This window comes from Nerophis lumbriciformis, linkage group LG02 (assembly GCF_033978685.3).
Source record: "Nerophis lumbriciformis linkage group LG02, RoL_Nlum_v2.1, whole genome shotgun sequence".
NCBI lineage: Eukaryota > Metazoa > Chordata > Actinopteri > Syngnathiformes > Syngnathidae > Nerophis > Nerophis lumbriciformis.
The window spans coordinates 22,975,001-22,997,013 of record NC_084549.2 but is presented as its reverse complement, the minus strand read 5'-3'; the positions used below and the strand labels follow the sequence as shown (position 1 = coordinate 22,997,013).

General features: G+C 39.4%; 1 protein-coding gene and 1 long non-coding RNA gene across 2 annotated transcripts in view; one reads left to right on the top strand and one right to left on the bottom strand.

Annotated features, from left to right (window-relative positions):
* Positions 1–499: 499 nt before the first annotated feature.
* col9a1b (collagen, type IX, alpha 1b) overlaps positions 500–22,013 on the top strand; it is a 21,555-nt gene continuing 41 nt past the window's right edge. Inside the window, exons 1-32 of the mRNA XM_061958832.1 lie at positions 500–665; positions 1,220–1,273; positions 1,354–1,389; positions 1,475–1,537; positions 3,208–3,261; positions 3,537–3,572; positions 3,662–3,685; positions 3,800–3,853; positions 4,498–4,551; positions 4,641–4,673; positions 4,753–4,809; positions 6,432–6,485; positions 7,593–7,646; positions 7,736–7,789; positions 7,870–7,923; positions 9,699–9,752; positions 9,827–9,880; positions 9,946–9,999; positions 10,081–10,134; positions 10,440–10,484; positions 12,095–12,148; positions 12,236–12,289; positions 12,370–12,423; positions 13,755–13,826; positions 13,980–14,015; positions 14,121–14,165; positions 14,260–14,292; positions 14,398–14,544; positions 17,194–17,248; positions 17,944–18,132; positions 21,714–21,791; positions 21,864–22,013. The exon at positions 21,864–22,013 is cut by the window's right edge and continues 41 nt beyond it. Of these exons, the coding sequence (XP_061814816.1) occupies positions 591–665; positions 1,220–1,273; positions 1,354–1,389; positions 1,475–1,537; positions 3,208–3,261; positions 3,537–3,572; positions 3,662–3,685; positions 3,800–3,853; positions 4,498–4,551; positions 4,641–4,673; positions 4,753–4,809; positions 6,432–6,485; positions 7,593–7,646; positions 7,736–7,789; positions 7,870–7,923; positions 9,699–9,752; positions 9,827–9,880; positions 9,946–9,999; positions 10,081–10,134; positions 10,440–10,484; positions 12,095–12,148; positions 12,236–12,289; positions 12,370–12,423; positions 13,755–13,826; positions 13,980–14,015; positions 14,121–14,165; positions 14,260–14,292; positions 14,398–14,544; positions 17,194–17,248; positions 17,944–18,132; positions 21,714–21,791; positions 21,864–22,013 (1,984 nt within the window). The 5' untranslated portion in view covers positions 500–590. The remainder of the gene's footprint in view (positions 666–1,219; positions 1,274–1,353; positions 1,390–1,474; positions 1,538–3,207; positions 3,262–3,536; positions 3,573–3,661; positions 3,686–3,799; positions 3,854–4,497; positions 4,552–4,640; positions 4,674–4,752; positions 4,810–6,431; positions 6,486–7,592; positions 7,647–7,735; positions 7,790–7,869; positions 7,924–9,698; positions 9,753–9,826; positions 9,881–9,945; positions 10,000–10,080; positions 10,135–10,439; positions 10,485–12,094; positions 12,149–12,235; positions 12,290–12,369; positions 12,424–13,754; positions 13,827–13,979; positions 14,016–14,120; positions 14,166–14,259; positions 14,293–14,397; positions 14,545–17,193; positions 17,249–17,943; positions 18,133–21,713; positions 21,792–21,863) is intronic.
* On the bottom strand, positions 7,714–14,631 carry LOC133605572 (uncharacterized). The gene is made up of 3 exons (XR_009815155.1): positions 13,721–14,631; positions 7,846–7,934; positions 7,714–7,775 (listed from the first exon to the last, which is right to left on the bottom strand). It is a non-coding gene; the product is annotated as an uncharacterized lncRNA (long non-coding RNA).

Here is a 22,013-nt window from a genome sequence, read left to right as displayed (position 1 = left end):
AAGCTGTTGAAACCAATCCATCCATTTTCTACCACGTGTCCCTCTCGTGGTTGCAGGGGGGGCTGGAGCCTATCCCAGCTACACTCGGAAATGTAGGTTTATATGCTGTTTACCAAGTTATGCAAGTGTTTCTCAGTTATTTTCCGTCATGACCCACCTGGGGGACAGAAATGTTATATTTTTTGTTTTTGTAATAACACACAAACTTCAGAGGATCATAGATGATCACAAATGAGACCTATTTTTGCATGAGTAAGATAGCCCTATAGAAAAGCAATGCTATTTTTTAGTGTTTTAAAATTGGTACTCGGGGGTCGTCAAATAAACCGCTCAAACCGCCTATTGGAGAGGTCAGCACAGAGAGCCCTCCCCTCGTAGTTTCCCTTTCTAATCCCTCCTTTCACCTGACATACATGAATAAACATGCCATGTCATGAATATTCACGAGCCCCAGATGGCTACGGGCCCTCCGAGGGTCTCTAGATAGCCACGACGGGCTCAGACGGGTTGTTTTGACTGGGGCTCCTTCCACCCAACAAATCCCAGAGAAAGGACTTACAACTTTTTACCTTTCCTGCCCACGGGGAATCATGGCTCGGGCTCCCGGCTATCGATGGCCTCTCCTGGGGCTTCTTCTGCACTTTGTCCTTCTATGCTCGGCTCAAGTAAGTTTTTTTTTCCGTCCTTTGTTTGTCTGCAGACTTATGTGACGCAGTGCAGGTGAGTGCTCTTCAATTTAGTGTAGACTGTCTGAATTTCTTGAACAAAATTAATAATTATTATGATTGGCCCAAGACTACATTGGGCTCTGAATGTACAGCTGTAAAAACTTTTTTTTTTTTTTTGCATAAAACCCCCTTAATATAATATAATATAATATAATATTTAGCATTTTTCAATCTTACATTATTATACATATACATAATAAGTCATTAATATATTTTAATATTATATATTTTTTTCCCATTTTTGTATTATATATTTTCCTTGTTCATTTGTCTAAGCTTAAGTTAGCAAACATTGCTCTCTAAAAGGGGCTTTCTACATTCACAAATAATATATGTAGTTAATCATGTAATGTATTAGTAGGATGCAAAATAATAATCTTACAGACATGGATGAAAAATGCATATGTTGCCTAATTCCCACACCTTGAAAAAAGGAAAGATTAGCTAAATCCATTTCAAATATATTGAGTGAGTGTATTGTTATTATTCAGAGGAGCCAAGGACCTATTGGACCTGCAGGTGTACCAGGAATTGATGGCATTGCTGTGAGTCCACTATCTTTGCCTTCCATTGTGTTCCAAATGCTTTCCTACATGTGACTGAATATTGTATTAATTATTTTCAGGGAGAAAGGGGAACAGATGGCCCTGATGGTCCCGCTGTAAATATTTTCATTCCATTTTAAATCTTTCCCCACGCTACTTTTTTGGGTGGCCTAATCTTTGAACCGTTTGTGTCATTTGCAGGGACCTGATGGAGAGCCTGGTAGAGCTGGCTCTTCAGGGTTACCTGGAATTCCTGGCAATGATGTAAGTAATCTATGTTTTCCGATTATTGGACGCCTTATTAAGACTAAGCTTTATTTTTGTCCGTACATAGACTGTATTTGGTATTAAGGATGGGTACAATTGTGCAAAAATGTGGAATAAATCATGACACAGCATGAATAGATACACATTGTTATTTGTAACCTCTTATACCGTCCAAAGGATTAGTGTAATTAACACGGTCTTAGGATAACATGGCAGCGTTTTACTGGTACTGGTACAAAAGAGCATGGGTTGTTTTAGCAATGCTATAAATCAGTGATTTGGTAGATAGTGGTATGCGGGCTCCATATAGTGTTACGCCAAATGATTAAAGTACAGTGTTTCAAACACAGTGTTACGGTTCAATTTTGTGTGATGTTACTGTGGCCAAAAATATTAAATATACTTGTTAAATAAAACCTCTGCCTTGTTTTTAATGAATACTTAGGCATACTACGCTACTGTATTTTAATGTTGGTCATGCTGGTATTTGGAGAGCCAGGTTTTTTCTGAAGTGGTACTTGGTGAAAAAAAACACTGGTATAAATCGTAAACACAATTATGGGAGTGACTTTAGTGTTCCCACCTTCAGTTTTTTAAATACATGCTTAACCCTGGTTGTTAGCATGCTACTTCTGCTATATGCCCAGCCTAGCAAAGTTGCTTTAAATCCTATAATAATTTAACTGCTCTTTATACCTGCAATATATAGATGCTGCCACTTTTACTACTACAAATACTTACTAATTTGTTTGCTCAAATACATAAATAAACCACTAAAAACTACAACATACATAGTTATGTATACCTGAGTATACATTTTGAATTTACTGCTTTAGGTGAGAACCTTGCATAAGCCTTTTGGGGTTTCTTATCTCACCTGCACTTATTTCTTATTTCTTATTACGTATTTCTCATTACTTGTCTCTGTTTTTTTTTTGTTTTTTTTTTACAATGTTACATTTTATACTGTTTATATTGTGTGAATAAAAACAAACAAACAAACAAACAAAAAAAACCCATTTAGAACCATTTCCCAAGAAAGTGCATGACAATGTTAAAGTATTTTTTTAATAATACACAATTAAAGAAAATGATGTCTTAATGTAACTTCTAACATTTATCTTTGCTACTATGTATAAACTGTTGTACTATGTCAAAATAGCTGCCATTTGCACAGTACTGTACATGACTGTGCACAGTCACAAACTATCACAAACTTTAATGCATGTGCAAACTCCTGTCAGTTTAGGAACAAAAGCGTCTCTGTTGGTCGAATGCCGTTGGTATCTCCTGCTGAGAATCCACAAAGCGGTGTGGAATGATTCCTTGTTTGAAATGAGCCCAAGGAATGTTGCTCTCTGCTGTCTGCGGTCTGAAAGCTTTGCCCTCATGACCCACTGCTGACCGCTGCTCCTCCCACCCTCGTGTGCCCCTTTAAATTCAACACACCTTGTTTAGGATGCGAGTGAAAGTGGTGATTTAATTAAACGCTTGAAAGTGGACCGCAATATATAATGTAACAGTAAGTGGTCAATCCCTTTTATGAACAAGGCTCCTCCCACAAGGTCTAATGTTGAATTTAGGGCTATTACTACCATAAGGGAGGATACTGGCTCATTTAACAAGCGCATGACTTTTCTAATCCAGCCTGAATCTCCTCTCCGCAGGGTTTGACCGGCCCTATTGGAGAAGTTGGGCCTGACGGTCCCCCCGGACAGAAAGTAAGTGACTAATGAGCCTTTACTTCCTCTCACCTCAGAGAGCAAGAGGGAAACGGTGCCAAGCAGGAGTAACAGTGCTTAAACTCCTCCTGACAAATGAGACCTAATCCCGCAAGTCCTTCGTATAATCTCCATGGGGAGCCCAAGCCTGGCATCACTCCTCATTAGTCCAAACATTGCTGGGTCAAGTGTGCCTGTCCGGCCGCCCTAGTCTTGTAATGAACTCATTAGTCTTGCAGCCGTTATTACAGACAATCTTTACTGTTTGTTTTTAGGGTGAACCTGGACAAATCGGACCTCGCGGAACTACTGTGAGTTAAATATTTGTCAGCACGTCCAAAGATGTACAAAGACTACTTTGGCAACGCTCATCACTATGGATGTTTTTTTTTCCCCACAGGGTATTGGGCCTGATGGACCCCCAGTAAGTGACTCAATGTGTTTAATCTGTACCTCTACTCGTCCTACCTTGCTTACTTTTAGCGTTTGCATCGCAATAACAAATTTCACCTCAGTTTGAAATGATCCTCAACAACAGGGACCACCTGGACCGGGAGGACTTTCGGGTGAACTCGGCAAAACGGGAACACCTGTAAGTATAGAAAAAAAGTGTTTAGCAAGAAATGTTATGTTAGACTCAAAGTAAGCATTCCATCATTTTCAAGTCTGCCTTTGTTTCATTGAAACCTAATTACACTGGAATATAGTGCCCCTCATAACACATCCCAGCATTTCCATTTTTTGGGCCCTTTACACAATTTTAAGAACATTTAAATCCAATGTAGCAACAACAATATATGCAATCACCAAAAATGATTCCCGGGCACGGCCACCGCTGCTGCCCACTGCTCCCCTCACCTCCCAGGGGGTGATCAAGGGTGATGGGTCAAATGCAGAGAATAATTTCGCCACACCTAGTGTGTGTGTGACAATCATTGGTATTTTAACTTTTTAACTTTAATATATGCCAATATATTTACTGGAACTCATTTTATTGGAAGAAACGCTGCCGCTGAATGATCTTCATTTTAAAACAACTGACTCTGGAGAATATAAACATTCTCCACGCTGGGAATAATACAATAAAAAAACATATACTTAAAGCTTCACGGTAGCAAGAAACAACCACAGTGACTACCCTTTGCACATTGAACAACTTCAAAAACAACATTACATTTTAATGTGCGCTATGCATGATATTAGCATTACTACTTTGTGTGTACTTGTTGACCATAGGGGCCCATGGGTGTGAGAGGACCACAAGGACCCCGTGGACCAACAGGCCCCAGAGTAAGTCACCTCGGACATTTACGTGATTAATGTGAACTAATGCTATCGCTTCTGTTAAATAGACTAATTCAATCTCTCTCCATTTGCAGGGGGCAGCTGGGGCGTTAGGAAGTGTTGATCTGGTAAATCCATCTAAATTAAAAAAAAACAAAACTGTAATTTTTGTAATAATATAAAATACATTTCTGCTGCTGTTTATAGTGTCCCAACTCTTGTCCATCTGGAACCTCAGGACATCCTGGTCTCCCTGGTATGAAGGTGAGAAAAAGAGGAGTAGAGTTGTGTTTTTTTTTTAATGTGAGAAAGATAATATACAACAACTGGGCCAGGGGTGTCCAAACTTTTTGACTGGGGGGCTGCATTGGGCTTTAAAAATGTGTCCTGGGGCAGAAAGCCGACTGCATGCAAAGTAACGACATAAATCCTATACAAATACATGAGTACGTATTATTATGATAATACAACGGCTATATAATGAATAATTATTATAATTGGATACTAGGAGTATGTGAAAGTTCAACTCCTTCATTGTATACTTCTGTGGCAACCTTCTTAAGGTTTTTTTAATCAATCAGAAATATCAAGCAGGTAAAATGCACCAAACATGGAGAAGTGTGAAGAAAGAATGTTTTGCATTTTTCACATCATCCCCTGTAACGAATTCAATGGGTGTAATTTTGATTTTTTTCAATGTAGATTTAATGTTTTTAATAATATCCACAAGGTTTGTTACGGTTGACTATGTTTGTTGAATTTTTGTGCTGGTTGATTTTTTTTTTCCTGCCACGTCCATGACTAGGGAAAGTTGTTTAGATTGGGTCATATAAATAAATAAATGCTGTACATGTTCCAAGTACAATTAATGGTTGAGAAAATTTTGTTGGCCACCAGATGGTGACAAAGTGGCAGCTATTAGACTACTGGCCATTTGTATATGATATGAATAAATCATCCATATTGCTTATTGAACCCGTGCCATCTCGTGGGCCAAATTGAAGATGTCGTCTCGCGGGCCAAATTGAAGGGCCACATCGCAGTTATGGATTCCTTTAGAGGGCTGGTTGTCACAATCAATATATATTAATATTAATGTATAATCGCCTTATAATACTATAACACAATTGCCTCTGAATTTGATTATTATATTTTTTACATACAAATGATGGAAAACTCTCTTTGAAATCGTAAGTCAGGATGATTTTATTTGAATTATATATTAACAAATATTTTTTTCCAATATATGTCATTATGTCTGTTGCATGATCAGATAATATTAACGTTAAAATACATGCGATTGTTTGGATTAGATTTAGATTTAGTTAATTCAAAAGGGACAATACATTTTAATACAAATTTGACATGTAAATATGTGACATTTTGCCAATGCTTAATTTCCATTTCTAGTCCCTTGGCAAATTGATGTTAAAATGAAGACAAACACATTCCATTGCATGAAGTACATGCACTTTTTCTGTCAAAACTGAAAAAACCCAGAATACATGTAGTAAGAAAGATGAAGTGCTTTATTGACGCACATTAATTCCATGCTTTTGCAGGCCACATGAAGTGATGTGGCGGGCCAGATTTGGCCCCCGGGCATTGAGTTTGACATCAGTGCCTTAAAGCAACTATAAAATAGCTAAATAGCTAAATTAAAACATTTCAGGGCATTTTCATTTCAGCTTTTAGCATATTAAAGTGTGTTATGCCACCAAAATATTTACTAGTAAACCAAGTGCTGCTCTTCTTACTTTAATCCGTTTTGTCTTAGTTAACAGGTTTTTTTCATAATTTTTTTCATGCTGCTGCGCCTCCTTATATCACATTTTGAAAACTGCTGCACTAAAAACTAACTGGTCTTCTTTTATGCCTTTTATCAGGGCCACAAAGGTGTCAAAGGTGAAGCAGGGGAACCTGGAAAGCAAGGGCACAAGGTAGGGTATATTTCATTGAATAGAAGCTAAATCCAAATATTCGCCGCTAGCAATTCATCCTAGTGAGATTCTGGCACTTAAATGCAACCCAAGATTCACACCCACATTATACTTAAACCACAATGAGGAAAGTGTCACTCCACATTTGTGAGACAAGTAGTATTTGCTCGGCCCCATTTCAAGAACGACGAGACACGCGCGTGTTATACCTCTGATACCTACAGCGTGATTTATTTGAATTGATGTTCAAGAACCCTTTCCTCCTGTAATGTGTGCATGCCCTATATAAATGGAAATGAGGCGGTTTGCCTGTGTGAAGGATCCCATCAGCCTCACAATAATGTTGTCCTTCACCGGCTGCCATTTTAGGGACTTTTTTTTCTCTTACAAATTCCCAAATGTAAGACCTTTCTCTGTTAACAATAGAACAGAAAGAGCATTATTTTGCCACGGTCAGGTGTGAAGTTGCCTACAAAATGAAAATGGGGTGTGTAGATTACATGCCTTGATATTGGTATTAATTTACTTTTTTTTTTTTTTTTTAAATACAAAGAGAGACAGATGGGGATGATTAAAATAAATGTTGTGGCTGACTCACACAAGTTCTTTGTTGGAGTTACAGCTGGAAAAGTATTAATTAGTTTTCTCATCAGACAAGCAGAATTAAAGGATTTCACTGCTTTGTGATGTAAAACATATGCTGACCTCTTTCATAATGTTTGTTGTGAAACCGTTTCATTATCAGCCGTGTTTACTCGTCTCAATAGCCACTTCTACTACCCCTAATTAAAAGAACAAATTGCCTTTCTAATGACACAAATTTTGCCTTAAACCCCAAACGCTTTCTGCTAATGAATTTTCCATATTCAGGGCACAGTCAGCACATTCATTATTTGTTATTTGCAAAGCAGGACAACAAGTTGGAGTTGAATCCTCTGCTTTTTGCCTTGTTTGAAGAAAATTGCTGCTAAACACATTTAAAAATCTGGTGGTTTAGTAATGAACACAAAGGCATCGTTTTTGTGCAACTTAGATGCATAATTAGATGAAAATGCACTCGTTTTCTCTACCGTGACCTTGTACTGACGTTGTTGTGTTTGCTTCCAGGGGGAGGAAGGAGAGCAAGGAGGTCTGGGGGAGGTTGGCTCACAAGGACCGACGGTTAGATTGAGTATTTTTAATTGCTGGAGTGAACCTGGTCACGCTTGGTGTTATTTTGCTCACTTGTTTTGCTTTGTTTGTTGTTTCAGGGTGGCCAGGGGATCCGTGGAGCCACAGGCTTGATGGGCTCTAAGGGAGAGATGGTTGGTGTATTTTGTGTATTTGCATATAGAAGCGAAACTGTGATAAAATGCTCAACCTGTCAAATGTTGTCGTCTGGCAGGGGGCTCGTGGTCTTGATGGAGGTCCAGGTCCTCAGGGTGTTGGCGGGGCAACAGTAAGTCGGTGCTGTTTAAAAAACAAGCGTAATAATAGACGAACAGTTTGGTGAAGGATGTTTTCTGCTACACATTGACTCCTCCAATAAAGACATGCTTAAATGAACTCTGGAGGAACCCTGACCTCAAACCCATGACATACACTTTTTGGATGAACTCAAAGAAAGATTGCGAGCCGGCGGGCCCTTTCTCAGTCACCTCTGGTTTTACAAATGTTCTTCTTAATGGATGGAAAGAAAATCTGTAACTCCAAGTTCTCCTCATTTTTACACACTAAAAAATGCTGGGTTATTTTGCTAACCAAATTTATGAGTTGCGAGTGTTGGGTTAAATTTTGGAGTTATTTTTATGAAGAGCAATCCATTTTTTGGGTTATAAGGGTCTTATTTTGACTCAATTTCTGTTTTTTCCAAACTATGAACCATTTTTGGGTTGTTTTTCAATGAGTAACGCATTTTTGGGTAAAAGGCTTTTTTTTTATTTATTAAAAAGTTACTTTTTTAAAATGTATTTATTTCATTAAGGATTAATCTCATTAACATTATTTACAATCACACATCTTATGTACATGAAAATATTTGAGCATGCTGTATAGAACTACTATACCATACCATACCAACTTTATTTATAAAGCCCTTTAAAAACAAGCACAGTTGAAAAACAAAGGGCTGTACACCACAAAGAAATAGAGGCAAAAGACAGACTAAAAAATAACATTTAAAACAGAAATAAAAATACACATTTAAAATGCAAATATAAATTACCCCAAGAACAGTTTGTTAGATAAAAAACAGTTTAAAAGTTAAAAACAGTTCAAAAAGTTAAAAGCTAAAAACAGTTCAAAGTCTCATGCTGGGTTAAAAGCCAGGGAATAAAAATGGGTTTTAAGAAGGGTCTTAAAAATAGCCAAAGAAGGGGCCTGTCTCACATGGAGAGGCAGATCGTTCCACAGTTTGGGACCATGACCATACACAGCAATTCTTGTAAAAAAAAAAGGTCACTTATATCTTGCTTTTGAGTATATTTTAATGGAATAAAAATACTTTTGATCAGCAGTAGGGAAGGAGTAGGACAAACCGGCAGTAAAATGTATAATTTTTAACCAACTATTGGGTCAAGGAGCGCTAAATTGGGTTGGGTTGGGAATAACCCAACATTGTAGTGAGCATAACTCAGCTTTTGTGTTAAATAATTCAACCCAATAGTTTGGTTGGGAATAACCCAACATTAAATGATCATAATTCAACTTTTTGGTTAAATAATTCAACACAAAAGTTGGGTTGAAAAAAGTAACCCAAAATGTTAAGTTAAAATAACTCAAAGGGGTTTGTCCTTTTCTGAACCAGCAGTTGGGTTAACCCAACATTTTTTAGTGTGTAACTTTCATTAATTACATGCAGTACCAGTCAAATGTTTAGAGACATGTTCTCCTTGAAATAACATGAGAATAATATGCCCAAACCTTCGATTGGTGCTGTATTAGGTAGGACCTACTGTATAGTGTTTACATTACATACAAACTGTATATGTATGTACATTATGTAACATGTATGTATGTAACACAGTTGGGCAATTTACTTCCAAAATATATTCTATATTATCAGTTACTTTCATTTGGGAGTACTGGAGATAACAGTATATTTCAATATAGTCTTTGAATTGTAAAGCACTACTACTGGTGCTTTCACCAATACAAAACAAAACAAATACAAAATGACTATAACTAATTCACGACACCGAACAATAATAAACATGTTTCTGTGAATTATTTCAGGGTGATCAAGGCCAGCGCGGTGTGATGGGTGAGCCTGGGCCCAAAGGGGAAGAGGTCAATTCACACATAATCAATAAAGTTAATATTAATTTAGTATGAACAATCTGACAGAAGCTTTACTTGTTCAGGGCTCCCAAGGGCAAAGAGGGATCACAGGCCTTCCAGGTCCTAAGGGAGACGGGGTGAGTATGATTTTGTCAAATGTTACATTTATTGCGAATGTCACTTATTTTGCTATGCCCACCAGGGTTTGCCAGGAGTGGACGGCCGTGAGGGTATTCCTGGCATGCCAGGAGGAAAGGTATCAAAACTTCTAGTGTTAGAATCTACAGAGCATGTGTTGCAATTTGGAGCAGTATCTTCATTATTTATTTTACCGCAGGGAGGCATTGGAAAACCTGGACTTGCTGGAGAGGTTGGGCTTCAGGGACATCCTGTAAGTATGACCTTTGACCCCCAGCTAAGTATTAGTTCTATCCAAGACATGGAATGACTTGTTCTCTTCTAAAGGACACACTGACATGACAATAAACACACACACGCACTATTAAACAGTAATCACGTTCTACCCTGTGACTGTGAGTGCGTGAGCAGACATTTCCCCACCCTTTAATTTGTGAGGAACCTAATGGAAGACACTAATGGGACTCAACCTGATGTTTTTGAAGAGGCTCATTGGGTTTAGAAAAATACACGTTATCAATTTGTGTAATGATTTGTTTGTCTTATTGTGTTTTTCAGGGTCTGCCTGGCTCATCTGGACCAAAAGGACAGAGTGGCACAAAGGTTACTAGCGTGTTTTATTATTAAATATGTTAACGATAATGTAATGCATACAAGGTTACACATCACATTTACGGTTTCACAACTCAACATGTCCGAAAATGAGTAGGAAGAAGCACAGCAATTATTAATACATTTGTTCACTTCTTGTCTTTGTTTGTGCCATTAACTGATGCTTTTTTGTAAAGATAGAAAACACTGATACCGATATGCAATAATACAATCAACAGTTTGTAATGTAAATAAAGTAGTGCTGTCAAATGATAATTGTTTTAAATCAGATTCCGAACTTAGAGTAATCATGATTAATCGCAGGTTACTAGTCGCTTGCATAATTGAAATTAACTTAACAAAGAGTCCAATATTTGGACACAACATGCAATTTTATTGTCAGAAAGTCATCCAGAGACATTTTGTTACCTGCTCAGTGGCCTTGTGGTTAGAGTGTCCGCCCTGAGACTGGAAGGTCGTGAGTTCAAACCCCGGCCGAGTCATATCAAAGACTATACAAATGGGACCCATTGCCTCTCTGCTTGGCACTCAGCACCAAGGGTTGGAATTGGAGGTTAAATCACCAAAAAAAAAAAAAAGCACCTCTGCTGCTCACTGCTCCCCTCACCTCCTAGGGGGTGAACATGGGGATGGGTCAAATGCAGAGGATAATTTCACCACACCTAGTGTGTGGGACTATCGTTGGGACTTTAACTTTATTGTTTCACTTGAATACATGTCATTTACTTTCTTAAAACTTGATCAGATCGATAGACAGATACTTTATTCATCTCCAAAGAGAAATTCACAATAAACATTTATATCTAAAGTCCAACCAGGGTGTACCGTATTTTTCGGACTATAAGTCGCAGTTTTTTTCATAGTTTGGCCGGGCTCCATTGCGACTTATATATAATAATAATAATAATAACTGGGATTTATATAGCGCTTTTCTAAGTACCCAAAGTCGCTTTACATGTAGAACCCATCATTCGTTCACACCTGGTGGTGGTAAGCTACTTTCATAGCCACAGCTGCCCTGGGGTAGACTGACGGAAGCGTGGCTGCAATTTGCGCCAACGGCCCCTCCGACCACCACCTGTCATTCATCATTCAATTCACCGGTGTGAGTGGCACCGGGGGCAAAGGGTGAAGTGTCCCGCCCAAGGACACAACGGCAGCGATTTTTGGATGGTAAGAGGCGGGGAGCGAACCTGCAACACTCAGGTTTCTGGCACAGTTGCTCTACCCACTACGCCATGCCGCCCCAATATATGTTTTTTTCCTTCTTTATTATGCATTTTCGGCAGGTGCGACTTATACTCCGTTGCGACTTATACTCCGAAAAATACGGTATTTTGAAGTACGGTCATAATAAATTGCGTGATTAATCTGCGTATATCCATGATTATTTTCGGCATTTTAATCACATGAGTTGTTTTTGACAGCCTTAAAGTAAAGCATACATCCTTCCAAGAGCCCCCACTGCCATTGGGACTGACTCTCAGGAGGATGTCGTTGATAAATATATATGAGTATATCATTAAGGTGTTGTCTTTAATATAATCATTAGCATCTTGTATTCATTTGTAAATAGTTTTTTTGTGCTTGTTTTAATTCAGGGTGATGCAGGCCAAACAGGCTTTCCTGGGACATTGGGTTCAGCTGGAAAAATGGTACAACCCCATCTTTACAATACCAGACATTAAATATGATTTGTTTTAATTAGAAACAAGGGAACAACCATTATTCTTTATGTACAGGGCGAGCGGGGGGAACAAGGTGAGGTTGGCCCAGTTGGACCCATCGGTGAACCTGTGAGTATTTCTTTTTTAAGAGCTTTTGATTTAAAGTCTAATAATGACCCTCTTTTGTTAACCCTCCTTTTTGTTTGCAGGGAGAATTGGGAGAACAAGGCCCATTAGGTTCAGTCGGCAAGTCGGGTGGCAGGGTAAGATGTTGGCTACTGAGCACACTATTATTAATAATACTGGTATATAGTTTCCATTTTATTTAGCAGGTGATTGAATTATTTAGTGACCCCCGGTGGTTTTAAAACCTATAAAAGAATGAAACATGGTGTAGCAGGTGGAAAAACCTCAGAGGTTTCCTTCCTGGCTGTTGTTTCCCGGTAGTTTGTTGTAATAGACATGTGTCGCACCTGAGGTCTATTTTTTACAGCGAGGGGAGAGAAGGAGCAGCAGGCTGAAAGACTCCTCTGTTCTCCTGACATTCCTCACTGCGGCTCAGGGATCAAACAGGGAATGGGAAACAAAAACTGACAATAGGCTGCCATGCTTGGCCATGCTAAAAGTTCACTATAAGAGCTTGGGAGTGTATTTTAAAGTGTGAAAAATAAGTAGTGTTCAGCACTAATCTGCCTATACACCTCTTATAAGTTAAGACATTGAATGTAGAAATGATTCTTTATTTTATTATTACATGTATATATTATTACATTATTCAGATAGAACATTATTTTGGGTGTAGCTATTTTTATTCTTAAAGGGTTTTGCTAAGAAAAGTTTTGTTAAAATTTCTTGAAAAAAAACCCCCGAATTGACCGTGAATATTTGATTATATACCATCCCTTAAAAAAATATCTGATTAATTAAGATATACACTTACCAAACCCAAAAAATTAATATAAGTTTTCACTCATGAAAGGTAGTACACCAAGATAATAATAGAAGATGTTGCTTTTCAGTGATAAAATGTCAGATTTATTTTCCTGATATTGCGGATAAAAAGAAAAAACAAAGCTTTGTCGAAGATACAGTATATAAAAATGCACTTTTAAGAAGATATTGTTTTATATTTTGACATGTTAATTTGATATACTGTTGTTAAGACTTAAAGTAGAGTTTTTTTTTGAATTTTTATGTTTTTCCTACTTTAAATCAATTGCTAAGGCATGAATTTCATAGTAGATCTCATTATGTGAGAGTGAATTAATTATATTTATATATCTCTTTTTCTGGAGTGACTCAAAGTGCTGTATATTGAGAAACCCATTATCTACATTTAAGCTGCATTTACACCAGTATGGGTGGCACTGGGAGAAAGGTGGGTGAAGTGTCTTGCCCAAGGACACAACGGCAGTGACTTGGATGGCAGAAGCTGGATTTGAACCAGGAAACCTCGAGTTGCTTGTCAGCCGCTCTATCATCTGGGCCATATTGTGCAGCCGCTCCTAATGTTTGGCTTGTTTGTTTAACGTTTATGTACATGTTCCATAACAAACACACCTTCTAAATGTTCCTGTGGGGTTTTGTTGTATAGGGACCCAAAGGTGATCCTGGTCTTCCTGGTATTCCAGGCCCTCCTGGCACTCCTGGAGTCAAAGGAGAGCGGGTAAGAAAATCACCACAGCTTTCAGAGATTCAAAAACTATTGTTTGGATGATTATTACTCAGCGCAGGCTCCATCTGCTGTAGATGAATGCACACACAAACAGTCACAAGCACAATGGCTTGCAGCGAAGCTCATTTGTCTTGTTTATTACAGGGTGAGCGTGGAGAAGGAGGACCCAAGGGAGACCAGGTATGAAGTCCTGATGTGAAATGATAATTCCATGTATGCGCTAACATGATATTTAACCGAAAAAGGATTGGATCGTATTATTCATGTGCAGGAATTTTTTTTCAGGGTCTGCAAGGCGATGAAGGCAACCCTGGAGACAAAGGAGATAATGTATGTTGTTATGCAAATACAAACACTTATTTGATCCCAAGAAAGTACAATGCATAACATCCCCATGTTTTCTGATGTATTCATTGTCTTCTAGGGCCAACCTGGAGAATCTGGAGCAAAGGGAGAGGTGTTTAAAATATTGCTTTAAACTGGCACTGCTTTTTTAGGATTTGGTATCAAGCAAAGACGTTTTGTTTGAACTCTTTGGTCTGCCTCCTTATTTGTCCCAAAGATTGGCAACCTTGGCGAGCCTGGCAGACGAGGTCCAGAAGGAAGTCGAGGCCAGCCTGGCGTTGAAGGGCCTCCTGGCACACCTGGACCGCGAGGCATGCAGGGGAACCGAGGTTCACCTGGAGTCAGAGGAACACAAGGTCCTGCGGTAGGTCCGAGATAAAACACTAGCATGCGCACTATCACTAAAAAAGGCTACAATGGCGTGTAAAAAAGTACTACTTTTGTGCCCTGAAATTGCTAGTGTAATGTTCACGTATATTACTTTTATGCAGCTGGCGTGGGAATAATTCCCATTCAATGCAATCTCCTTATTATAATCATTATTACGAATGGACGACCAGCCCATGGAGAAGCCTATGGTGATCACCATATTTCTCCTTCGTGCTTAGACGACATAAAGAAAGGTTAAAATACACTCGTGGGGTAACTCCTACAGAGCTGGAGTGTCCATAGTATGACCTGGGAGTCATTTGCGGCTCGGAGCTTGCGGCAATTTCTACAAAATATAATAAAACATGAAAACTAAAGAGCAAAACATGAAAAAAAATAAGACAGAAAAGACAATATATACACAAAAAGTTGAAATGTTCATATAGGTATCAATAACAAACCAACAAATTTAATAAAATACAAAAAAATATGACCGGTATGTATATCAAATGTCAAATGTCAAATGATTATTTTTTAATCAGAACAATTAACGTGGACCCCGACTTAAACAAGTTGAAAAACTTATTCGGGTGTTACCATTTAGTAGTCAATTGTACGGAATATGTACGAGGGATGATACTCGAAACCGATTTTCCTGGTTGTTCGATAAGAAAAGAACCGAGTCCTCGGACTTGAATCCCTTTTTGAGAACCGGTACCCGTTATCGAGACCACTATAGTAAAGAAAAAAAAATGGTTCTTTATTCGAATCCCTCGGAACGAATCCCGTTCCGACCAGAAATGGTCCATGTGACATCACAAGAAATGACGTCACGTAGCTCAGTCATTAGGCGCAGATAGCGAAAGCAGGAAAAAAATGGACCGGAAAAAGCGCTCCAAGGTGTAATAAAGTTCAAAACAAAAGGTATAATCCAATTAATAACTTTACTGAGAGATTTGAGCAGGGTACAAACACATGACGAACACTTTTACGACCAACCGGAAACAGCAACCAGGCTAGCAACGCACCTCCTTTACGCCAGCTGTCGCAACGTTCTTAAAGCAACCGCAGCACATACATATATATACAACACATGCGATGAGGTGGCGACTTGTCCAGGGTGTACCCCGCCTCCCGCCCGATTGTAGCTGAGATAGGCTCCAGCGCCCCCCGCGACCCCGAAGGGAATAAGCGGTAGAAATGGATGGATGGATGGATCTCCCTTTTTTAACTATAGTTATTCTTTCCTTGTAAACAAAACAAAATCACACTGTATATGTGTTGTCTGTCTAATTATAAATAATGCAGACGAGGCGTGTTGGCCGAGTTCTTGACGTTTACTTTCACAGCGTGCTCATAACCTCATTCTTAGCTGCCGGGTGACGACATGCAACAACACTTTTAGGGGCTACCGCGCATGCTCGTCGCTACCGTTGCATGCTGGGTAGTGTAGTTGTTGTATTCCCTAGCTCATAACATCTTTCCCCCTATAAAGAAATAATGTTAATTCAATAAAGTGTATTTCTTTTTTTTGCTTTAACTTTTCATTTTTTTAGCATTGTAACCACATTTGCAAACAACTTTTCTCTTCATAGAATTTTCTTTCAATAAAGAAATAAAGTGCAAAAATGTCAAAGCATCATAACAAACAGTTATGTCAAATAGCAGCAGAAGTACACTTTTTGGAGAGCTGTATTATTTTCAGTTTTGTGCCCAAGGGACTGATTTTATTTAACACTATATTATTATTTATACACCTATAGTGATCACAGAGACAGGTTGTTTTTGTGTTACTGTATATATTTGTTTTTCTGAAAAATCACGCTTAATATACTTTGGGTAACAACAGTCAATATTTATTTATTTTATTTTTTTAGGGGGGTAACAGTCAATATTTATTTATTTATTAGATTACATTTTTTTCTTATATAATAAAAGTGAGCTTTTGTTAAACCAAATATCGTGTGTTTTTTTCCATATACAACAACCTATCTGGACCCGATAAGGAATCGGTTCGATAAGAGGATTCGATAATAAGCTCGAACTCGATGATTTCTTATCAAACATCATCCCTAATATGTACTGTACTGTGCAATCTACTAATAAAAGTCTCAATCAATCAATCAAAAGATTGAATTTCGAAAATTTGCTGCAGCTCGAGTTTTGTCACACTTTGGACACCCTGTCTTTTATCAACATGGGTATGTTTTAGGTGGTTCACAAATGAAAAAAAAATGAAAACGGCTCCCAAATCTTTATATTTTTCAGTGTGCCCTGGTGGTAAAAGTTTAGACAACTCTGTTTTAGAGTCTCACTGAACTGAAATCTTGAAAGATGAGCTGAAGTCCTGTTTACACTGAAACTAATGTATTCATGCCAAAAGCTTTTAGTCAAATTTTAGAGGTTATCCATTGTTATAGTAAATATATTTGAAAAAAACCAACAACATATTTTTTTATCTTTTCTGCTTTGCAACCAGTGACCACTTTGCAAACATAATTATAACCTTCCATTCTCATTTTTTAGCACTTTAAGCAGTAACCATGGTGATAAAGTATCCATTAGCACAATCAAATGAGTCCCATGATCAAACTGGCGTTTTGTGGTGCCTTCAATGCCTCTGATGCTACTGCGTGTGTTCCAGGGTAAAGAGCCAAGCGACCAGCACATCAGGCAGGTGTGCATGCGAGTCATGCAAGGTAAGACGTGATCGCCCATTCATCATTCCCTTGTGCCTCGTTTATGACTTTAATCTTGGCCGTAGAGCCTGGCTAGTCTCCGCACTTTGGCATTGATCAGGACACTTGCTCAATACTCTCCGGTTCACACACACACACACTGAAAAAGAGAAGGTGTCATAAGCAGAACATGAAATAAGCTTCAGTCTTTGTTTATTTGATGGATGAGAGATTTCCTCCTTCCCCTCGAAGAAATGTTCCAGCAAAAAAAGACGCAACCTCTGTTCTTTTTATTATTTTTTTTTTGCACTTGTGTCTTCAAAACTCATCTCCCCGAGTCATTACTTTTTCATGGCGGTGCTTCTGAAAAATTAATTACACCTCCAGCAGACCTCTACTCCTGCGCTCTGAGCAAAGAGAGTCGGCCAGGGAAGGAAATGTTTAAAAAGAGCAGCCACTGCATGAATTTTCATCAGCAGCCTCTAAAGTGCAGAATCTCATGCAGCAAAGAGTCACTGGAGATTAATATTGGATCATTTGCACCTTGAAAAAGCATTGTCTCTTCTCCGCTACATTTGCGGTTGAAAGATGTTGAGAGAAAGTTTGAAAGATTCTTCATGACCCGAGTTCATCACGTTCACTTTAGATTGAACCCACAACAGCACCAAGAACTTTGAAGGCAAAGTTTCATCCCTTCATTATTTGTGACCCAACAGAACAACTGGCCCAGTTAGCAGCTGGTTTGAGAAGGCCTGAGTCAGGTGTGGTTGGTTTACCTGGCAAACCCGGACCTCCAGGACCTCCTGGGTCTCCAGGAGACAACGGTTTCCCAGGACAGGCTGGAATAAGAGGACTTCCTGGACTCAAAGGACCACTAGGACCTATTGGAGTAAAAGGACCCAAAGGTAAATAAAATAGCACTCAGTAGAACATAGATAGTTGTGTCATGACCTGCAACCTCTGGTCTTGTTTTGCATTATGTTTGCTTGTTGTCAGGCTCAAAAGTGTGACGCAATGCTTTGTGGTTCTTGCTGGCCTCTGAATAGCTTATGTACATGGCTGAAGGCAAGACTCCGTCCTAAAGTTGTGTTCTTTTATTTAACAAGTTCAAAACATGGCGCGAACATGCAACATGATTAACTTCCACAATGAATTAGTTTATAGCTTTTTTTCCACTCTTGAGTGGTTAAAGATGTTCTATTGTAACTTAAAAGGCAAAAAGAGGAAATAAATGCCAGTAAAAAAAGTGAATAGCCATATTTGTGTTTTGCCATCCATTTGTTAGCTAGCAGGCTACTTCCTGGTTCATAGAGGAACTAATGAGGTTCTATTGTAACTTCAAGGCCTACTGAAATGCGATTTTCTTATTTAAACGGGGATAGCAGGTCCATTCTATGTGTCATACTTGATCATTTCGCGATATTGCCATATTTTTGCTGAAAGGATTTAGTAGAGAACATCGACGATAAAGTTCGCAACTTTTGGTCGCTGATAAAAAAGCCTTGCCTGTACCGGAAGTAGCAGACGATATGCGCGTGATGTCACAGGTTGTGACATCCTCCCACCCGCACATTGTTTACAATCATGGCCACCAGCAGCGAGAGCGATTCGGACCGAGAAAGCGACGATTTCCCCATTAATTTGAGCGAGGATGAAAGATTTGTGGATGAGGAAAGTAAGAGTGAAGGACTAGAGGGCAGTGGGAGCGATTCAGATAGGGAAGATGCTGTGAGAGGCGGGTGGGACCTGATATTCAGCTGGGAATGACTAAAACAGTAAATAAACACAAGACATATATATACTCTATTAGCCACAACACAACCAGACTTATATTTAATATGCCACAAATTAATCCCGCACAACAAACACCTCCCCCCTCCCGTCCATATAACCCGCCAATACAACTCAAACACCTGCACAACACACTCAATCCCACAGCCCAAAGTACCGTTCACCTCCCCAAAGTTCATACAGCACATATACTTCCCCAAAGTCCCCAAAGTTACGTACGTGACATGCACATAGCGGTACGCACGTACGGGCAAGCGATCAAATGTTTGGAAGCCGCAGCTGCATGCGTACTCACGGTACCGCGTCTGCGTATCCAACTCAAAGTCCTCCTGGTAAGAGTCTCTGTTGTCCCAGTTCTCCACAGGCCAATGGTAAAGCTTGACTGTCATCTTCCGGGAATGTAAACAATGAAACACCGGCCGTGTTTGTGTTGCTGAAGTCGGCCGCAATACACCGCTTCCCACCTACAGCTTTCTTCTTTGCTGTCTCCATTGTTCATTGAACAAATTGCAAAATATTCACCAACACAGATGTCCAGAATACTGTGGAATTTTGCGATGAAAACAGACGACTTAATAGCTGGCCACCATGCTGTCCCAAAATGTCCTCCACAATCCGTGACGTCACGCGCTGACATCATCATACCGAGACGTTTTCAGCAGGATATTTTCCGCGAAATTTAAAATTGCACTTTAGTAAGCTAACCCGGCCGTATTGGCATGTGTTGCAATGTTAAGATTGTATCATTGATACATAAACTATCAGACTGCGTGGTCGGTAGCAGTGGGTTTCAGTAGGCCTTTAAAAGGCAAAAAAGAGGAAATAAATGCCAGTAACAAAAGTAAAAAAAGCAAACAGCCATATTTAAGTTTTGCCATCCATTTGTTAGCTAGCAGGCTATTCCTGGTCCACAGTGGTGTAAGATCATTTTTATTTTAAGGCAGGGGAATAGTTATGTTGTGAAAATACAAAAAAGGAAAATGGGAGCATATTAGTTTTATTCTTAGGGGGGTGGAATGTCTCCGCAGAGTGTTAGCTGGAGCTTGGCAGGCTACTTATGGTTCATAAAAGTCCAAAACGATGGAGCTCTACCATTTTGATTGAGGGGCAAGGAGGATAATTCCATTGTGACTTAAAGGCAAATCAAATAATTTTCTTCAACAGAAGTGAAAAAGGTGCGTAGCTGTTTTGTGTAGAGATGTCCGATAATGGCCTTTTTGCCGATATCCCATATTCCGATATTGTCCAACTCTTAATTACCGATTCCGATATCAACCGATACCGATATTTACATTCGTGGAATTAACACATTTGTAGGAGCCTAAATGCTGTTTGAATTAATTTACATTTTATGGAAGGTGCTTTATGTTTATTCAGCCAAAATGGGACTATTTACTTTATTTGCATGCTTAGAATAATTATTACATTTGTCTAAATAATTTGATGACGTAACAGTTTAAATTGCATATATGGCGGAAGGATCTGTATGGTAGGTTGGTTTTGGACACAAGGTATTATGGGTAATGGCAGTCAGGTGCGGAGGAATTGAGCCACACAGTTTTTTGACCTCACTCTGACTTTTTCTAACTCGTTCTTGCTGTAACAAACTCGCTTTATTTTGCCATTCATTTGTTCCCACATCGTTATTGTTTTACGTTTTTGAATTATCAAGTAAACGATACAAAACAAAGAGGAGCGTCTGAAGTTTTGTTTGTTGTTGCCGCAGCAAGCGGAGCAGGAGAAAGTAGAGGAGCGTCAAGCTAAAGGCTTCATTAGAATCTACAACATTATTATGCCTAATTTTGTTGTGATGCCCCGCTGGATGCATTAAACAATGTAACAAGGTTTTCCAAAATAAATCAACTCAAGTTATAGAAAAAAGTGCCAACATGGCACTGCCATATTCATTATTGAAGTCACAAAGTGCATTTTTTTTAATTTTTTTAACATGCCTCAAAACAGCAGCTTGGAATTTGGGACATGCTCTCCCTGAGAGAGCATGAGGAGGTTGAGGTGGGCGTGGTTGAGGGGGGGTAGGGAGTGGCGGGGGGTGTATATTGTAGCATCCCGGAAGAGTTAGTGCTGCAAGGGGTTGTGGGTATTTGTTCTGTTGTGTTTATGTTGTGTTACGGTGCGGATGTTCTCCCGAAATGTGTTTGTCATTCTTGTTTGGTGTGGGTTCACAGTGTGGCGCATATTTGTAACAGTGTTAAAGTTGTTTATACGGCCCCCCTCAGTGTGACCTGTATGGCTGTTGACCAAGTATGCTTGCATTCTCTTGTGTGTGTGAAAAGCCGTAGATATTATGTGACTGGGCCGGCACGCAAAGGCAGTGCCTTTAAGGTTTATTGGTGCTCTGTACTTCTCCTTACGTCCGTGTCCCACTCCGTACAGCGGCGTTTTAAAAAGTCATACATTTTACTTTTTGAAACCGATACCGATAATTTCCGATATTACATTTTAAAGCATTTATCGGCCGATATTATCGGACATCTATTGTTTTGTCTTTGTTTTTTTCGCCTTCCATTTGTTAGCTGGCGAGCTACTTTCTGGTTCACAATCAGGCTCCATGTTTTACTGTGTCTATACTGGACTGTTCCAATCAGCAATTGTCTATTTTTTTCTTCAATGTTACTTATTTGACAACTTTTACCTCTTGCTTCGGCGTGCCGTCCTCACATGACCTGTGTTGCAGGTGAAATGGGGGACAGAGGCTCCCGAGGGCCCACCGTGCGAGGAGCCAAAGGTCAACAAGGACCTCCAGGACTTCCTGGTAAGGAAAAGTTTGCTATTAAAAACACAAAACATGCACCATCGCACGCTATCAAGAGTCTTGTGCTTGTAGGCGACGCGGGCAAACCTGGTTACGGTCAGGACGGGCGTGACGGCCAGAGAGGACCTCCCGGTGTGCCTGGACAACCTGGTGTGCCTGGACCTCCTGGTGCAGCCGGCCCTCACGGCTACTGCGACCCGTCCTCCTGCAATCTGTCGGCGG